General features: G+C 45.3%; 1 protein-coding gene across 1 annotated transcript in view; it reads left to right on the top strand.

Moving 5' to 3' along the window:
- The window catches only part of LOC138283405 (lanosterol synthase-like), a 204,966-nt gene that overhangs the window by 11,721 nt on the left and 173,436 nt on the right, over positions 1–19,809 (top strand). Inside the window, exon 2 of the mRNA XM_069221371.1 lies at positions 6,250–6,388. Within this exon, the coding sequence (XP_069077472.1) occupies positions 6,250–6,388 (139 nt within the window). The remainder of the gene's footprint in view (positions 1–6,249; positions 6,389–19,809) is intronic.

The following is a 19,809-nucleotide window of genomic DNA, read 5'->3' as shown; positions in this document are numbered from 1 at the left end:
CATTAGGAACACAAACAAGGTTCATTCACAGTGCATTGCACATTAGGAAAATTTTCGACGTCATCATCTTATCTTCGCTCTTCAGAGCCTTGCAGGGGAGAAGATGTCTGGAAAAGTACAGTAAAAACAGAACTGGACATTGTGTAAGTTCTCCTTATGATATAAAAAGTTACACGCTGCTAGAAAACAAATTGCTAGAAACACGCAAAGCTTTAACTTCTGATATTCTGCTGAAAGAAATGAAACATAAAAGAATAGTGAGCTTTGCTGCCAGCTGCTCCAGAAATAAATTACCATTACCTGGCAACTGCATGAGAAAATTTAACACAATTCTTACATCCTATAAAAATTAATACCGAGGCATGGGAGGAATCTTAAAATGATCAATCGCAGTGCTGTACTTGTTGAACTTGTCTTAAGTTAAATACCCTGTGAATCATTTCAAATAGTGGAAAAGCACTAGATTTCATATGTGACCAAGACTGAAGGAAAGGGTCCACTGTTTCCCTCTTCTGGATCTAAACCGAAAAACCAAGGATGTTTGGAATTCAGATGAGAGGTGAACAGATCCACCTGTTGATGACTCGAGAGGTGAGTGATTTGAAGTAAAGCAGACCTATGGAGTGCCTAGTCGCTCTTGTTCTGCAAAAACAGGATTCCCAGTCTGCTACCAAGTTCACTAACCCAGGCAGATACTCCACACACACACCATTATGTTTCTACTCAGTCAAAAATGCAAAAAGTCTCTGCCCAAATCCCCCAGTCTTTCTGAGCGAGCCTCTTCTATCTCGTTTATGTATCGTATAGCATATATACCATCCATCCTTAGACTCAAGTAACAGCCTGCCCTGACTTGCACCAAACTTTACTGTAAAAGAGCCTGCAATAAGCTCTTAGTAATTCATATTCCGTCATGCCTCTTTGCAAGATCACTTCCCTTCTTTCACTGCCTGTCCGCACTGAGCCTCGTACCTTAATTCGTTTGCATCTGACTCTAATATGATATTGGGAAATGGGCCAAGAATAGATCTTCAATTTCAGGCCTCTTTCCAGGAGACCCACAAGCCCAATTCCTCCCTTTTGTCTACTGATTGGGGAAATTAAAGATGAATTCAGGAGCCCTTTCTCACACGAAACTTTCAGATGCTGAGAGCCCTGCAGGGTAGAGGAGTGAGAAATATGCCCTGAATGGCTGTTTATAAAAGTCCTACTCTCTGAGCAAACCTTGCAGGGAAAAGCTGTCTTTCCTCAAAACTGAGCAATTTTCCTCCTTTAGGACCTTAATTTTTTGTCTACTGAGAAAAAGTACAGCTTTCTGAGAATTTGTATCAAAACCCAGAAATGTAATCATCTGAGTTGGAACTAGCAAAGACTTTATCTATCACAAAACCTAGCATCTGTAACAGATACCTGAACTATCTGAGCTTCCAACTGAGTCCTGCTCTGAAACATAATCAACATATTGTCCACATACACTGACACGAATCCCCCAAGTCATGAACAGCACTATCCCAAGCTTCAGGAGCTTTGTAAAGCACAAAAGAGCAGATGACATACCAAATGAGAGAGCTTTGAACTGAAATCTTCTTGACTCCAATAGAACTGAAGAAAGCGTCTGTGGTTGGGGTAAATTGCAACTGACAGACATGCGTTCCTTAAGTCTATTTTCACCATCGAGTTCCCTGGTACAAGAGAGTCCATTAGAGTGAACCTCTTCCATCTTGAAAATGTATCACAACACGGAAACCTTTAACCACATTCCTTACTAGGAACACATAGCTGACAAAAACCATTTACCCAAGTCCGGGACTCTTTCTTTTATACCCTTTCTCAGTAGGTCTCTGTTTCCAAATCAGAAAGGGCTCTCATCTCATCAGAGGTCAAACAGTGGACAAGCATACACCAGTTATACTGGTTGGGAATATAAGTCTCTTGTAGCATTTCACTTTCTGCACAATGCAGATGTCTGCAGGTATTCTCTGCCACTGAGAAAGAGGGAGAGTCTGTCACCCAGTGTTTTGGGGATTTTTTTTTAAAGATTTGTGAACTTAAACCATGAGACTTGTGGGAACATTCTCTGTCCCACTGACCTCTTTCATGCCATTGACCCACCCACTGCTGCGTCATCACCTGAGGATACATAAGCCCCTCTGGAGTATAAAAGGTCAGCTGAAAGTTTGAGCTTTGGTGGTGTTGGAAGCCAGTAGAGTGTGCTCTACGTCCGCCAGCTCTTGCAAAACCCAGAGGGGTGAACACCTTCTCCGTCAGTGAGTTAAAAATGTGAATGTGTAGGTATGTAGTTATTTCCTTGACAAACGTGTCCAAACAGATCACCATTTCAAGCTGCCCCCAGTTCCTTGTCTGCCATTTCTGCCAGTTTTGGATCAGTGCACATCAGCAAAGTTTTCAATGCACTCTGTATAAAGGGCTGAATTTACATTCCCTAAAATGGAAAATGATCTTTGAACCAAGCCCCTTTAGACTGGCAGAGCTATGTATTTACTGGATGTTGCAGTCCCCTCTGCTGTCTCATAATCTGAGTCAGGGAAAACAACACATCCAAAAGCTTGTCTTGGCGTCCTCTCAAAACTTTATTGCTCACATGTTTTTGATTCTTCTCTTTTTGGACAAGAATGCCACCATGATAGGGTCAATGTCAGGAGTAGAGGCCAAACTATTAGGAAGGATGGGCCTAGGGCATTCTGACCCAAGTTTGTTTCTAAACACCTTTTCCAAGGGACACATATTCCATTTTGACAAAACATCCGGCATATTGGGAAAGGTATTGTATTCTCCAGCTCTAGGGTGGACTACATACAGTGGGATCAAAATAAGGCTGGCCTAAGTCGCTGAGGATCTCCCCTTAACACCCACTTACAGTGAGAGGCAACCACAGATTGCACAAGAAAGGGTCCCCAAGAAAACTGACTTCCCTTTTGTGTCTGGGAACATCTGTCTGTAAGGATCCTCATGTGTCCTCCAAAGGCACTACTCTATAATTATTCTGACATGCCTTTGAAATATATTTGCATTTTTGTAAACAATGTTATCTCTAACCAGTAGTACAGGGAGAATCGGCAGCACCCCTTGAGCTACCCTGAGCATCTCTGTGACATGGTGGCAAATGGGAGATAAGACAGTCAAAAGAGACGTAAGTAGAGCTACTTTCGGCTTGATTCATACACTTCATTGCTGCAGACACCGATGAATTAACTATATCATAGGCATTTAAAAGGGCACCCTTTTTTTTAACAGTCTCCTGTTTACTATCCTCAATACATTTTTCCCCTTTTGAGGAAGAACCAGAACATTTATACACCAGAATTCCATCTTCAGGCAGCCTAGGCTTACAAGCTGTTCTTATTTGTGCCTTACAGTATATTTATTTATTTAATGTGTGAGGATAAAACTGGGAATGCATCAAAAAAGAAAATTTTGGCTAGCACCAAAAACAGAAAAGAAGAAAAAAGTAGTGGGAATGGGATCCTCACTGAAAAGCCACCACCGTATAATTCAATTCAAATAATTATCATAAAAAGCTAAAACAAAATTTCTATCCTTTAAATACTCTAATATTGTTTTATAAGTGTAGTATGCCTAAGAAATATATTCTGGATCAGAAAAAACTGCCAGTAAACAACCCACCTTTAAAATCCACATACCTAAGGGCAGAAATTAAGGAGTTGTCTCCCTATGACGCGGTCATGAGCTGTCTCCAGGATGATGCGTTAGCCTAGAGGATTCCTGATAGTCTGTAAACAACTGACAGCATGCACATTATCCGATGGAATGCACCTGGGGCTAAACACAAACAAAACAAGCATTTGCAATACAGTAGGTCTCACATTTGTTTGAGTTAGAGCTGTTGGCGTTGTACATGCATAACTGGACTTTTTTTGCCACATAAATTGGTCAATCCTGCCGCGTAATTTGGTCCTCTCTGCCACATAATTCCAGTGGCCCTGCATATAACTGAAGCACTTCCATTTACCTTCTTCATCTAGCTGCAGCAAAAAATTAAAACAATGCCATTATTTATTATGTTTTTTTAATGTCATTATTTTGGCCTCCCTCCCCAACCTAGTGTGGGGATCCAGAGATGGCCTTGACAGAAAGAGCACATTGTGCGGTGAGTTAAAGGGAAAAAGGTTTTGTAAAATAAACGCCCTGCAAAGTATTATGGGGTGTGTTTCCGAGTGGAGAGAATATTGTAGTATCTTGACTGTAATGCTCAGAACAGCCCCTAGGTAGCACCACTAAAAAATAACATTTGTAAGAAACATGGTCATGTAACCATATAGTCATCCCCTAAAAAGCATAACAACATGAAAACAGAATGGCAGAACATAATGTAACATAATCATTATTTAGCCCTTAGAGAGAGAGAGTAGTGCATTATGCATTTTCATGCCTAGCAGGCCTACTAGAATAGTATTATAAACAGGGTCATTAAAACAGAAACTACTCTCAGCTGTAAAACAACAATTCCAGCCATGAGAGAATTTAAAAAGATAATGACTGGTGGGAGGGTTTATTATTTTGCTGCCCCCCCCCCCCAACTTAGTGTTGGAACTCAGAGATGCACTAGACAGAAAGAGTGGGTTGTGCTGAACATTTTGATGGTGACCCCATTGTCCTAAGACCACCACACAATGAGTCATGTGCAAAAATGTTTTGTAAAAGGAATGCCCTGCAAAGCATTATGGGGCATGTTTCCGAGTGCAACAAATATTGTAGTATCTTGATTGTAATGCTCAGAATAGCCCCTAGAGGCACCATAATAAAATAGCATTTGTAAGAAACATGGCCATATACCAAAATAGTCAGCCCCTAGAGGGCATAACCACATGAAAACAGAAGGGCAGAACATAATGCAGTGTAACCATATATTTAGCCCTTAGTGGGAGTAGTGCATTACAGATTTTCAGGCCTACCAGGCCTACTAGAATAATATTATAAACAAGCCCCTTAAAACACAAACTACTCCCAGCTGTGAACTAAACGTTCCAGCCATGAGAGAACTTAAAAAGACATTGAATAGAGGGAGAGATTCCTATTTTAGTGTGCGGATCCAGAGCTCATCATACTGAACGGTTTGGTGATGGTCCCATTGTCGTCGGACCACCACAGGCTGACTTATGGGCAAAAATGTTTTGAAAAAGAAATGCACCACAAAGCATTATGGAGCAAGTTTCCCAAGTGCAGTGAATATTGTAGTATTGCCTCTCCCACTGTGCCGTACGAGCCGCTTCAAGGATTTCTGTGGTTTTTTTTCTGTGTTAATTGCTCCATTTTTGCATACTTTTCAACTTCTAAACTTGTACTCATATAAAGTGCTCTTCAGTTCGAGGTTGCGCAATATGAAACTCCACATCCTCCTGTAAAGCTCTCTTCCAATCGAGTCTTCGCTATATGAACCTTTAAAAAAAAAAAAATACATTAAAAATAACCCCCCTGCAGCTTGCAGCCTTTGTGCGCAGACACCACAAAGAAACATTGGCATTCAAGGGAATTTTGAAAGGCAGGCCAAGGAGCAAATGAAAGTGATGGGCGTGAGATGGGCACGTTGCACGCTAACAGATGTAGATTACCACGTCGAGAGACTGCGCTTGCGCGTTGCTTAGGCTCAAACTAAAATATGAGCAGCTTTTCTCTTCAAATCCTGACAGTAAGAAGAACAAAGCACCATCACACGTGCCAGAGAGGGAATCTTGTGCCGCCTCCGAGCATTAAATCATACACAAAGCAAGACTATCAATATTGTATTTGAAACAAACAAGCACTGAAAATACATTTTAAAAGACTGAGAAGCCCTTAGTTTTTGCTAGTGTAGCAAATAATAAGTGCTGTATCCATCAGGCCTATTTATACTGGGGACCTTGATATCATCAGGACCTTTATAATATAATGCGCTGCAGAAGGCACTGAATGTTAACTTGGTTCATTGTTTGCTCGTTCAAGCGACCAGGTTTTTTCTTTGAATGTGAGTTTTATTGTGTTTTAACTTTGCTGCTAGAGAAATTAGTAAAGAAGGTTCATTACATAGAACCCAAAGTGTTGTAATAGAATTGAACACACATGATCACTCAGAGCTCCATCATGAAAAAGCGGCAGGGTGAAAGGTTATCTCTAAGAACCACTGTTCTTCTAAAAGTTGTGCTCTACCGCAGGTGGAGTATTTCTGTTCTCATTGTAAGATAGATACTGCTCTGCTAAAAATACTCCTTTCCCATCTGATATGTTTTCCAGACACAATACTTCAAGGACTTGCCACAGGCTTACTCTGCTCTGGATGCAGCTCAGAATGGCATGCTTTTCTACTCTGCTCTACAGGCAGAGGATGGGCACTGGACTGGAGACTGTGGGGGGCCGCTCTTCCTTTTGCCAGGTATGTGGAATATTTTGGGTACAAGATAACACAGGTTGGAGTCTGATGCAAATTGACCAATTTGCTAACAGCCAACGTTCACCTGCATAGTAAGAATGGTAAATTTGCTATAAATTCTAGATAAAAATATTCTATCAGTAGGGACAAATGTGCAAAATGTATTTTTCTGGAATAAGAGAAACACATAGGCCCTTATTACAACCCTGGCGGTCGGTGTTAAACCGATGGTAATACCGGCAACTGTCCGGCGGAAAAAAAAATTGAATCACGACCACGGCGGGAACCGCCAACATAGACTGCCACTTTAACACTCTGACCGCCATGGCAGTAGATACAAACAGCGTGGTGGACACCGCCAACAGACAGGCGGAAGACCATGTACAGCCCACCCTATCACAAGATGCCAATCCGCCACCTTTTCCGGGGTGGAACCAACGTGAACAAAAACATGGCGGAAACAGTACACAGAAGGGAAAATCACTCACCTCTCCACACCCCACGAGGAACTAGGACGCCATGGCGCTAGAACTGCAGATACTGCCGGCGCTGGTCTTCCTGCTCCTCTATCAGGAGCTCCAACGACTGCGGCGTCGACCACGGTGAGTACTGCACCTACAACACAGGGGAGGGGAGAGGGAAAAGAGAGTGACACACACACAGAACACGCAACATCCCCACCCTCACCCACAATACCATACACATAAATACATGCTGCAACATTACATATACACCCCCGCCCCACCTGGAAGAACACAAGGACAAAAGGAAATGAGTTGAACGATTGTAATCAATAAAAATCCAGAAGTCAAAATTCGAAATACAGAATATACAATTATGTACACCAACTACACAAGTCCGGATAGTGCACCAATCATTGACCGTGGACCACTGGGCCCAAAATGCATGGGCGAGGCCCACACATGATACCTGACACCAAACAGAGAGAACACTGCAGGGGCATCAGATCGAAATTAAACAGGCACCTCAGGGGAAGGGGGAGGGGGGCACCTCAGCCTGATGAATGCACTATGCCACTGCTCCACAAGGGGGCTCCATGCCCATTGATGTATTCTGGGGAGTGCAAAGCCACAGTCTCACAAGTCTTTCCAGTGGGTGGTTTGCCCACTGCTGTATCCTTGGGAGTGCAAAGCCACAGTCTCTCAAGTGGATGTCTTTCTCCACTGGTTCTGGAGGGGGCCTGGTGCCCAGAGTGCTTCATCCTGCCAAGGACTGAGGTAGTGGATGTCTTTCTCCACTGGTTCAGAAGGGGGCTTTGTGCCCAGAGTGCTTCATCCTGCCAAGGACTGAGGTAGTGGATGTCTTTCTCCACTGGTTCTGGAGGGGGCGTGGTGCCCAGAGTGCTTCATCCTGCCAAGGACTGAGGTAGTGGATGTATCTCTCCACTGAAAGTGATGCATCATTGAAGCTGCCCAGGATCCTGGAACTCACCACCAGCCTCGGACGACGGACCACTGGGGATGGCAGCCATGTCTGGGGTGGTGCCACTGGCTCAGGTTGTTGCGGGCCGCTGGCTGTGCTTGCGGTGGTGTCAGTCGCGGCGGTGCTTGCGGTGGGCTCTGTGGCAGCGGTGCTGGCGGCAGGCTCTGTGGCAGCAGTGCTGGCGGCGGGCTCTGTGGCAGCGGTGCTGGCGGCGGGCTCTGTGGCAGCGGTGCTGGCGCCGGGCTCTGTTGCGGCGGGCTCTGTGACGGTGGTGCTGGTGGCGGGCTCAGTGACTGCGGTGCTGGTGGCGGGCTCAGTGACTGTGGTGCTGGTGGCGGGCTCAGTGACTGCGGTGCTGGTGGTGGGCTCAATGACAGCGGTGCTGGTGGCGGGCTCAGTGGCGATGCAGGTGGCGGTCTTCTCCGCCGTACAGGTTGGCGTTGACGGGGACAGAAAGTGTGACACTGGTCCCTCAGTCGGTGCCACCATGCCCTCTCCTGACCTGCCCTTCTGTTTCTAGCCCTTCCCCACCTTGGATGGTGGCGCAGCTGTCTTGCCACTATCCCCTTTCGTTTTCCCGGAGCCCTTGTTGGCAAGTGTTTTCTGCTTCTCCCTCTGGGATGTGGGCAACTTTTGAAGTTTTGCAGGTGACAGAATATCCTTGCCCTCGCTCCGAGGCACACTGGCAGCCCTGATGGTTTGCGCACTCCAAAAGCCCGCAGTTGCTGGCACCACTGTGCCTGGTGATGTGGTAGCTGAGATGCTGGGTTGGGACCTGGAAAGCCTGGCCCTAGGGGACGGGCGGGGGGGGGGAGGTGTAGGGAAGAGGTCAATGTTAGCCAGAAAAAGATTTTTAGATACACTGGGACGGGTAGATGGAAGGGGTTTGGGAGTGGAGGAAGAGGTAGTGGTTGTAAGAGGTGTACGTCTGCTGAATTTGGGTGAAGGTGCATGGGCTGGAGGCTGTTGTGAGGTGGATGGCTGTTGGGTGGGTGTGTGCCTGCGTTTGTGTACTTTGGGAGGAGGGCTCACAGACATACTGGTAGAGGACACAGGGGATGTGTGAATGTTAGCGGGGGTGGTGAGTGCACGTGAGCGGTGTGTGATGATGGACGTGCTGGTGATGGAGGTAGTGGCTGAAGATGTAGTGCATGCAGGTGTGAAACGAGACTGGGAGGGAGGGAGACGTGGAGAAGGGGACACAGTAGAGGCAGTGGATGTTGGTATGTCTGCATGGATATGATGCTTGTGTGAGTGCCTGTGGGATGTGGGGTGCTTATGTTTGCCTGAGCCACTTTTGTGTGTTGAGGTGTGTGCATGCTGGTCTGGTGGTGTGCTTGGGATAGGCTGAGGTACAGGGGATTGGGTCTGGGTGGAGGAGGTTGGAGAGGGGAGGCTGGACACAGGGACAATGGCTGCAATCAGTGCTGAGGCCAGAGTCTGAAATGCTCTCTGTTGGGCTGCCTGGCCAGAATGAATGCCCTCCAGGTATGCATTTGTTTGTTGTGTTGCAAATGCCTCTCAACACCCTGGATGGCATTCAGAATGGCAGACTGCCCAACAGTGAGGGATCTCAGGAGGTCAATAGCCTCCTCACTGAGGGCAGCAGGGCTGACTGGGGCAGGGCCTGAGATGCCTGGGGCGAAGGAGATGCCCACCCTCCTGGGTGATCGGGCACGGGACACACACTGAGGGGCTGCTGGGAGGGCGGTGCTGGTAGGGGGGGTGGCGGCTGTACCTGTGGATGCGGGGGGCACAGAGGGTCCATCATCATCATCATCATCAGAGGAGGTGTGGCTGTCGCTGCTGTCGCCTCCTGTCCCCGCCGTGGAGCTCCCCTAGCCCTCAGTCCCACTGGTGGCTTCAGACTCCGTTGTTTCGCCCTCCAGGGCCAAGTGGGATGCAGCTCCCTCCTGCTCCGGTGCCACTGCTCCTCCGCCTGATGATGCTATTGCACACAAGAACAGATCACAAAAAGGGGAGCACCGCTCCAACATTGGGAGACCATCCCCAGCTGGGCTTCCGTTGTCTTCTTGCTCCAGTGGTGAATGCCCACCCATCTTTTACAGCAGTAGGTTCTCGGTCTGTGGTGGAACCCCAGGGTCCAGACTTCCTTGGCGATGGCGCGCCAAATATCCTTCTTCTGGTGGACTCTGACCTAGAGGAATAGTACAGGGGAAAAGGTAAATCTTTCACCATCCAGAACGTCATAGTCATTGGCCCACCCTTGCCCTGATGCACAGACACTCACCGTCCGCTCATGCAGGGCTCCGTCCCAGCCCCCCCCATGTATCTTCCATCCACACCACTCCAAACAGGCATTGCCCATGCAGCATGCTCACATTGTACTCACCTGTTTGTCTGGAGGACCGTTGAGTAGCGTGTACTGGGGGAGGACCCTATCCACTAACTTCTCCAACTCCTCCGAAGTGAAGGCAGGGGCCCTTTCCCCAGACACATGAGCCATCGTCGCTTCCAGACTGAGGTCACAGCAGCACTTGCAGTGTAGGTCCTCTCCTGTTGAAGGTCAGGTATCAAGTGAGAGAACAGAGAGAAAATGGCGGTCACGTCCGCGGCGGTGCGTACCGTCACCGCCGGCATACATCGTCATTGGCTCCTCTGACCCATAGGGTCAAATGTTAACCAATGCAGGATTGCACCGCGGTCTTCGACCGCCTATCCCAACGGTGTAGAACGCCAGTGCAGTTACCTCATATCCCCTTGTCCCACCTTACAGGTCAGGCAGCCGCCATTTCAGGGGGCCACATGGCAATGATAGTAACTGCGTCACACCTATGTACGCCTTGCATACACACAGTAACAGGCACATTGCAGATTAATAAATGTGTTCTAATGACATTTTGTGATACCTCAGTGTTGGCTGACTCTCTGCTCGCTGTTCTCGTCCATAGGGCACGTCCGCTGTGGCAGGTGATGAGATGGCGGCATCCTCCGGTTTACAGACCGCTGGTGGACCTGTCGACAACGGAAGAGAGACACGTAATAGTCACCTACAGACTTGATCGTGCAACAATCCATGAACTGTGTGCCCAGTTGGAGCCAGACCTGATGTCAGCTATCCGCCATCCCACAGGGATCCCCCCTCTAGTGCACGTCCTGTCAGTACTCCATTTCCTGGCAAGTGGGCCTTTTCAAACAACAGTGGCCATTTCATCAGGGATGTCCCAGCCAATCTTCTCTAACCTGTTGTCCAGAGTGTTTTCTGCCCTGCTGAAACACAACACAGCTACATTGTTTCCCCTCAGGTGGAGGATTTGCCTACAGTGAAAGGTGACTTCTATGCCCTGGGACATATCCCCATCATCATAGGTGCCATTGATGGGACACATGTGGCCTTGGTACCCCCCTGCAGGAGTGAACAGGTGTACAGAAACAGGAAGCGCTACGATTCAATGAATGTGCAGATGGTGTGTTTGCCGACCAGTACATCTCCCATGTGAATGCCAAGTTTCCTGGCTCAGTGCATGACGCTTACATTCTGAGGAATAGCAGCATCCCTTATGTGATGGGGCAACTCCAGAGGCACCGTGTGTGGCTAATAGGTGAGGACAAGGACCCTATACCCTGTGAATAGTTGCCTGGGTCTGGGGTTGTCCCTACGGGTTAGTGTGTGTCTAACAGTTGTCCCTCAACATTTGCAGGTGACTCTGGGTACCCCAGCCTGTCATGGCTACTAACCCCAGTGAGAAATCCCAGGACAAGGGCAGAGGAACGCTACAATGAGGCACATGGGCGAACTAGGAGGATTATAGAAAGAACCTTCGGCCTTCTGAAGGCCAGGTTCCGGTGCCTCCATATGACAGGTGGTTCTCTCTACTACTCACCAAAGAAGGTGTGCCAGATCATCGTGGCCTGCTGTATGCTGCACAACCTGGCTTTGCGATGCCAGAATAATGACACAGGGTAGACATGGCCACACATTTGAACTGGACACCTTTGCACAATTAACTACTGGAAATATGTAAACACATGCAGCTTGGTCTGCTGGTCCTCCACTGCCACAAGAGAAACATAGGTCATTTATATGACTCAAACTGTGGAGTGACATTACATTTTTGGATTGGTTTTGGGAATCTGTGTCACAAACACTGTACCTACATAGCATTTTGAAATGCATGATTCATGGGTAGTATACAAACAAGTGACCAGGAAGTGGTATCCAACATTCCAGTACATGTGATGGCTTACTCTTGTAACATTGCCATTATCAACCGTCCTCTATCTATCCTGTGCATAGTTTGTCATGGGAGATGTTTTGTCCCAAAAGTCAGGGAAGTTCACACAGCATTAGATGCTACGTGTATGACAAACACTTATCCTGACTCATTTCCACACTGAATAGCATCTGATGATTATCCACATGTACAACACATGCATACAAGCACATTAATGAAAGCACGTCTTGTAACGTTCACACAGAGGCCCAACAACAATTGAAATAGCCAATTCACAGACATAAACACACAGGCCATGAGTGAATGTATTAAGTTGCATAGCCTTGCTATCCTCTATTGAAGCACTACCTGCTCAAACTAGGTACTACCAATTTTTATTCAAAATGTTTGGGTAGCTGTTGCGTCAGCTAAGAGTGCTAATCCGGTACAACAACATGAATATTATGGTCCACAGTAGTGTGGTCTGCCACATGTGCCCAAACACTGGAACACACAATGCAGGTGAGACAGCCTATCACTGTACAGTTACAGCTTTCATGTACGTTAAAGCTGAGAGAAATGACACAAACACAGTTAAAGACAGAGTTTTTGAAGCAAACGCGTAAAAAAAGACGCATATGCGTCAAAATTTGCTGCATATGCATTGAAAAATGACGCTCACAGCCATTTTACATCCATTGGGCCCGAGCGGTAATTCCTACACTGTACCCCATGAAATTGGTTACCAATGAGATATATATAGAACTATGAATGCGGAGGAATTTTGAAGTATTTGCAATAAAAAAAAATTGACGCACGCCCATAAGCGTCATAAAATTTTCACGCATCATAATAAAAACACACCGTATTTGAGACACAAAGTGATGTAATAGGATATCCTGTTCACAGAAATGGTACAGTGGGTGTACTTTCACTTTCACTTTGCAGTCTGTGATTTTTCTAGACTGTGTGGCTGTGCTGAGAGTTTTGTCTGTCCAAATTGTGCTTTTGTCTCCTGTGTGCCATCCTGTTTGTCATCTGTTATTTTAGTAATTGTCTTAGTTGTTCAGTGTAAGTGTGTTTTTGTCATATTTGGTGTCTAATTTTGTCTTTGTACTGTTGGGAGCGTGTAGTGGGTATTGTCAGTTTGGGGATTGTTAGTCTGTTTGTGGGTTACTTAACTTTCACTTTCCTCCCTCATTTCTCTGTATTTTCCTATTTACCCTTTCCTATAACTATTATTTCGGTCATGTTGGGTAGGCCACGTCTGGGGAGAATGGGTGAAGAGGAGCTAGGGGCATTCATTTGTCTAGGGTGCTACTTCTTTCCCCTGATAATTGAGGCTGTTTGCAAGGTGATACAAGGGTATCACATGGAGGTGAGGAAGCTCAGGTGGTCCAAGGTGCTGTACCATCTGAGGAGAATTTTCAACACACCGCGCAATGACCACCAACTCAATCATCACTGGGCTGATCTTGTTGCCGGAGAGCAAGACATGCTGGACCACCTGGCTGTGGTGACTGGTGGCTCTGTTGGTGAGTACAATTCAGACTAATGTGCACATTTAAATGCTCTGTAGTGACAGTAGCAGATTTGTTGAAATGGTGCATGCAATGTTTTTGGACATGTGGAATGCAAGTTAAAAATACAGTGGCCCTGATTTATACAATATTTGCTACACATTACCATCATTTGTTGATGCAACAGCTGCACAAACTTACAAAACACAACTTGATCTTGTAGATTAGTGCTGCTTTGACCTCAATAGATGATGGTAATGCAGCTCAAACATATGTTTCATTCATGGTCTGTGAGTGTACCAGGAAAGAGATGTATTTCACAAACTAAAACAAGGAATTAATGTGGTCCCCAGTTAATTGGAATACATGTCTGAACTGTATCCCTAGCCATACGGACAAAGTTCTTCCTAACCTCAGGTAATATTTTAGGCTGATACTTTGATTTGGTTTGTGCGCAATTAAATTAGAAATGGATGCCAGAGTAATGCACACGCGCTCATATCTAAATGTTTGGTGCTACTTTCCATAGCTGTAGCATAAAACATGAAGCAAATGCTACAAATTAAGGAATACAAAATATATCTGGCCCTCTGTTCATTGTTCCTGTGTGTTTTAATTTGCCTCGGGCACAATAGCTGGAACAGAGCTGATGCATTTGCCATCTGTGACACTTTATAGCCATGCAATTCTCATAAGTTATTGGATCATCATTGGATACCTGAAGTTGGAATGCAGGGTCACAATTTATTACTTGCATGATGTTGTGCAAGGGACCCCTGACCGATTCTATCATTCATATAAAGTGCCCAAATACTTTGCTACTTTACGTTTGGCACATCCCTGCTGATCTAGTGCAGCATATGTACAATAGCTAACTTCCCAGTATGAAGGCTATCACAGACATGGGTGTATGCTAAGATCAGAAGACCAGCATTTCTGTGACTGCTGCCATTCCCAAGGTGCATACAAATTGAAACCTACATCATCAAGACTGCCACAGTAGGACATTGCTAAACCCTGTTTCAATAATGGGACAGTGTCAGTTTGTTGTATACTCGCATGATGTAAGATGATGAATGTGGGTAACTGTGAATTCCAATACCCAATATGGGTACACAGGGCAATGGGTGACACATGTCAGGTGCAATTACTACACCTGTGCCCATGCATTCTGTCACGGATGACCAAATTAGACACTGTCAGCATATATTTATTTGTTCTATTAATTTAGATAAATGACCGATCAGATTGTCATCAAGTAACACACAGGATCCCTGCCATTATGGTGTCATAGGGGGCATATCTGGCTCAGGGTACACTGTCAATGTAGCATATGTAACCTACAGACAACATAGGCCAACATGTAATGGACCATAAAAAGCATAATAATTCATGAGCTAAACTCAAGCCACATGAGCATCACACAGTAACTGATTATCCCTTGATGCACAAGCCACAATACCTGAGTGACTGGTATTGAAGTGCACCAGGAATGTGGCTTTGCCTGTCTCTCATAACAACAAATGAATAAATGGAGTACACTCTATAAATTAATCTGCAACCAATTGAGGAATCATGTTTGTCACCACATGATTGTTAGGGCCAATGCATGTGTGCATATGTGTGTGTATCACTCACTGGAGTGACAGGGTCAATACATGTTTGCAGTGGTATGTCTGTTGGAGTGTCATCATGCCTGAGGGGCTGGACTATCGGATATAATGTCACACACAGTAATTGTTTCTTCAAAGTGTTGTACAGTGCACATACATTGAGCACATTTCACCCTTCCATGCTTTACAGGTGGACCTGTCCCCTACACAGTTGGAGAAGTGGCTCGATTTGCACTAAGTGTTGATATTTCAGTTCTGTGTTGTGTTTGCAGCTGTTGTGTGATTGACTCCTGTGTGTTGGACACATAACAAGGTATGATGTGCTGGCACATGATCTGATATGTTACTTGACTGGAGTTTCACTTTTTTTCTCCATATTTGAGTTGGACAGTCTGGCGTAGAGTCATCATTTGGGAACGTAGTGCAGCGCTGTAGACATGGCCATGTGAATGGGATGACATTTGTAGTTACATTTCTTGTAATGAAAAATTTGGAGGTAGCCATTTTCCTGATTTAGTCAGCAAGTCATACCCTGAATCACACGGAGCAGGGATGCCGAAGTATTACCCACAGGCTTGAGCCTCCCTGTTAACTAATGAACATGTAGGACTGTATGTTTGACTTCCTAGCAGCATGTTGCTCCACATGTTCTGCTACGTTTATGTGGCACTTGAGTACAATGTCATAGGTGTGCATGCAGCTCATGCCCAGATGGGTGCTTGCATCTATGTGCTTGTTGTAGGACAGGTATCGATGATATCAAATGATGTTGACAATTGTCCGCAATTAGGAACATAAATGTGGATGTGATTGTACAATGTTTGTGTCTATCCTAGTTGGACACCCTCCTTACCTGTGGTGGGCTGACTAAACCCATGGACAGCTGTCTAAAGCTTCCTGGCTGTCCTTGATGTTTGAAAGTATGTGTTGCATGTCCATCCCCCCCTGAAGCACAGGCTTAGGGTAATGAAATATGTGTACCTAGGTGTGAAGAACCAAGTATAGTACACAGACATGTAATTCAGAAATTCATTTGTTCCAACCTAGGATACCCACTCATGATTAGCAACTGCATACCATCCTGGCAATTCCATTTACAAATCACAGATCTTGTGGCCCTTGATTGTCATCCAGAAGATAGTCATTAGTTGGCCTGTCACATGTGGAGGACTTGCAGCATTTGTTATGTGACTAATGGCAGAACAATGATGCTTAAATCGTTTACGTGGGTACACATCTTTTTGGGCATTGCTGTGCTGTTAGATAGGACATGTATAGGCTGCGTTGGCATGTACTTCCTCAGGGACAATCTGTGCTCTGTACTGTGATTTGGCCTGATTAAGCTAATTTTGATTAATGTTTTAAATATCATCAGTAGCTATATCTAATGTTTGGCTTCCCCTTTTTTAACAGCAGCCAATATGAATGCCAATCAGATCCGCGAATTCCAGAGGAGGGCGATGCGTTACCGTCACATTTTGGATGTTGAGTCCGGGTTCCGCCACATGCCACGGCGTTATCGCCATGAGAGAGCCACAGGGGTCTGGAGGGCATTTGCCCATGGGGGCCCATCCCTTTCCACAACAGCCACCACCACCAGCACCAACACTCCGACCTAAGTGGCACCAAGGATGACAGTCACTACTGCAGGTCCCTCAACATCATCTGCTCCTGGACCACTGACAGCAGCCCCAGCACCTCCCCCTCCAAGCATGGCACCTGAAACAGCACAAACCTCCACAATTGGCACATAGACCACCCCTGCTGCAGTCATTGACAATGTTGAATTTAGGAACATTCAACCTGACATGCAACGGATGTTGCGCAGAATGGACAGGCTGCAGCAGGAGGTGTCCCAGATTAACAGGAGAGTGCGTGGGGTAAAAAAGATCCTGCGGAGGCCAAACTTATAACTGTTGGACCCTCAGCCATTATTCCCTCCCCTACCTCCTCATTCCTGGTTCTTATATTTAGTGGGTTTAGGGGGTTTAGTGTTAGGTTAGAATAGGCTGTTAGCTTAGTTAGTATAAGTGGGTTGGGGGTTGGAGGGTATGATATTTTTACATGTGTATTTTTTTTGTGGGTGGGTGGGGGATAATGTTGGGGTTTTTGTGTATTAAAAAATAAAAAAATACAAAAAATATTTTTAAAAAAATATATAATTGTTTAGGATAAAATAGTATGTGTTTCGGTTAGTATATGTTGTCCTCCGTGTGTCCGTCATATAAGGAGGGTGGGGGAGGTTAATGTTTAGAGTGTTTAGTTAAATGTGATAAGTAGATTTAGCTTGGGGTAGTTAGGGCCAGTTGTGGGTAATATGTAGTTAGGATAGGTTAGGTCAGTTAAGGTGTTTCCCCTAGTTTTATTATGCTTTTTAACAGTTAAATAAATATTTAGGTACTCCTTTACAGTATGTGTCATATGCTTGGGGATCAGGGACTTGGCATGGGTGAACAGTGTCAATTTAGTATTTGCATTTGTGTTCCATCCTGCATCCAAATCCCAATTGAGCTGCCATCCATTGCACCCACCACTCAAGGTTACTATGGTTCCCAATGTGTTCTTAAGTTTGGATGTATGTTTTCAGTCTGTCATACTTTGAGACCAGATTTTGTCTCTGGGACACTGTGGTACGTCTGCCTACTGCCTGATGTTCATGTGAACCCTGATAAGGTGAGTGATGGTATAATCTTATGTAGTATAGTATACATAACTCACACTTATCATTTCCTACATTGTACTGCCAGGTTACTTATTTGTCCGTACACTCATACACATCCATTCCTGCTGTATGGTGTGTGTGTGATACAATTTTAGAGTAAAATGTCACAAACCTAAAGATTGTCTAGAAGAAAAATTTGAAGACATTGATTTTCTGCTTAGACATCCCTTGAAGCAGACTTATTCTGTCCAACACAGCATTATACTGTAATTGTTCTATTTACTTCAGAATTAACCCTCAGGAACGGCAGATGATGGTATAATCCAAACCCCAGTGCATAGTTATCAGCCCACAATCTTTCAAGGCAGTTGTATTGACATTCTATGGCCATTGACATGAGGCAAACATCACTAATCTCCCTCACGGTTGATGGGTCAGATTACACAGAGACAAAGTGGTTGTATAAGTGCTATTTATTTTAACCCCTTCGCTGCCAGGCCTTTTCCCCCTCCTGTGCCAGGCCTTTTTTTGCCTATTTGGGGCAGTTCGCGCTTAGGCCCTCATAACTTTTTGTCCACATAAACTAACCAAGCCAAATTTGCGTCCTTTTTTTCCAACATCCTAGGGATTCTAGAGGTACCCAGACTTTGTGGGTTCCCCTGAAGGAGGCCAAGAAATTGGCCAAAATACAGGGAACATATCGTTTTTTTCAAAAAAATTGGAAAAAGTGGCTGCAGAAGAAGGCTTGTGGTTTTTCCCCTGAAAATCGCATCAACAAAGGGTTTGTGGTGCTAAACTCAGCAGCTTCCCAGCTTTCAGGAACAGGCAGACTTGAATCAGAAAACCCAATTTTTCAACACAATTTTGGCATTTTACTGGGACATACCCCATTTTTGCAATTTTTTGTGCTTTCAGCCTCCTTCCAGTCAGTGACAGAAATGGGCATGAAACCAATGCTGGATCCCAGAAACCTAAACATTTCCGAAAAGTAGACACAATTCTGAATTCAGCAAGGGGTCATTTGTGTAGATCCTACAAGGGTTTCCTACAGAAAATAACAACTGAAAAAGAAAAATATTTAAATTGAGGTGAAAAAAACATAAATTTTTCTCTACGTTTTACTCTGTAACTTTTCCCTGCAATGTCAGATTATCGAAAACAATATACCGTTACGTCTGCTGGACTCCTCTGGTTCCGGGGATATATAGGGCTTGTAGGAACATCAAGAACCCGAGGAACCCAGAGCCAATAAATGAGCTGCACCCTGCAGTGCGTTTTCATTCTATACCGGGTATACAGCAATTCATTTGCTGAAATATAAAGAGTAAAAAATTGCTATCAAGAAAACCTTTGTATTTCCAAAAAGGGCACAAGAAAAGGTGTTGAGGAGCAGTGGTTATTTGCACATATCTGAATTCCGGGGTGACCATACCAGCATGTGAATTACAGGGCATTTCTCAAATAGATGTCTTTTTTACACACTCTCCTATATTTGGAAGGAAAAAATGTAGAGAAAGACAAGGGGCAATAACACTTGTTTTGCTAATCTATGTTCCCCCAAGTCTCCCGATAAAAATGATACCTCACTTGTGTGGGTAGGCCTAGCGCCCGCGACAGGAAACGCCCCAAAGCGCAACGTGGACACATCCAAATTTTTGAAAGAAAACAGAGGTGTTTTTTGCGAAGTGCCTACCTGTAGAGTTTGGCCTCTAGCTCAGCCGGCACCTAAGGAAACCTACCAAACCTGTGCATTTCTGAAAACTAGAGACCTAGGGGAATCCAAGGAGGGGTGACTAGCGGGGCTCGGACCAGGTTCTGTTACCCAGAATCCTTTGCAAACCTCAAAATTTGGCTAAAAAAACACATGTTCCTCACATTTCTGTGGCAGAAAGTTCTGGAATCTGAGAGGAGCCACAATTTTTCTTCCACCCAGCATTCCCCCAAGTCTCCCGATAAAAATGATACCTCACTTGTGTGGGTAGGCCTAGCGCCCGCGACAGGAAACGCCCCA

Source organism: Pleurodeles waltl, chromosome 3_1 (assembly GCF_031143425.1).
Source record: "Pleurodeles waltl isolate 20211129_DDA chromosome 3_1, aPleWal1.hap1.20221129, whole genome shotgun sequence".
Taxonomy (NCBI): domain Eukaryota; kingdom Metazoa; phylum Chordata; class Amphibia; order Caudata; family Salamandridae; genus Pleurodeles; species Pleurodeles waltl.
This window is presented reverse-complemented; position numbering and strand designations above follow the sequence as displayed.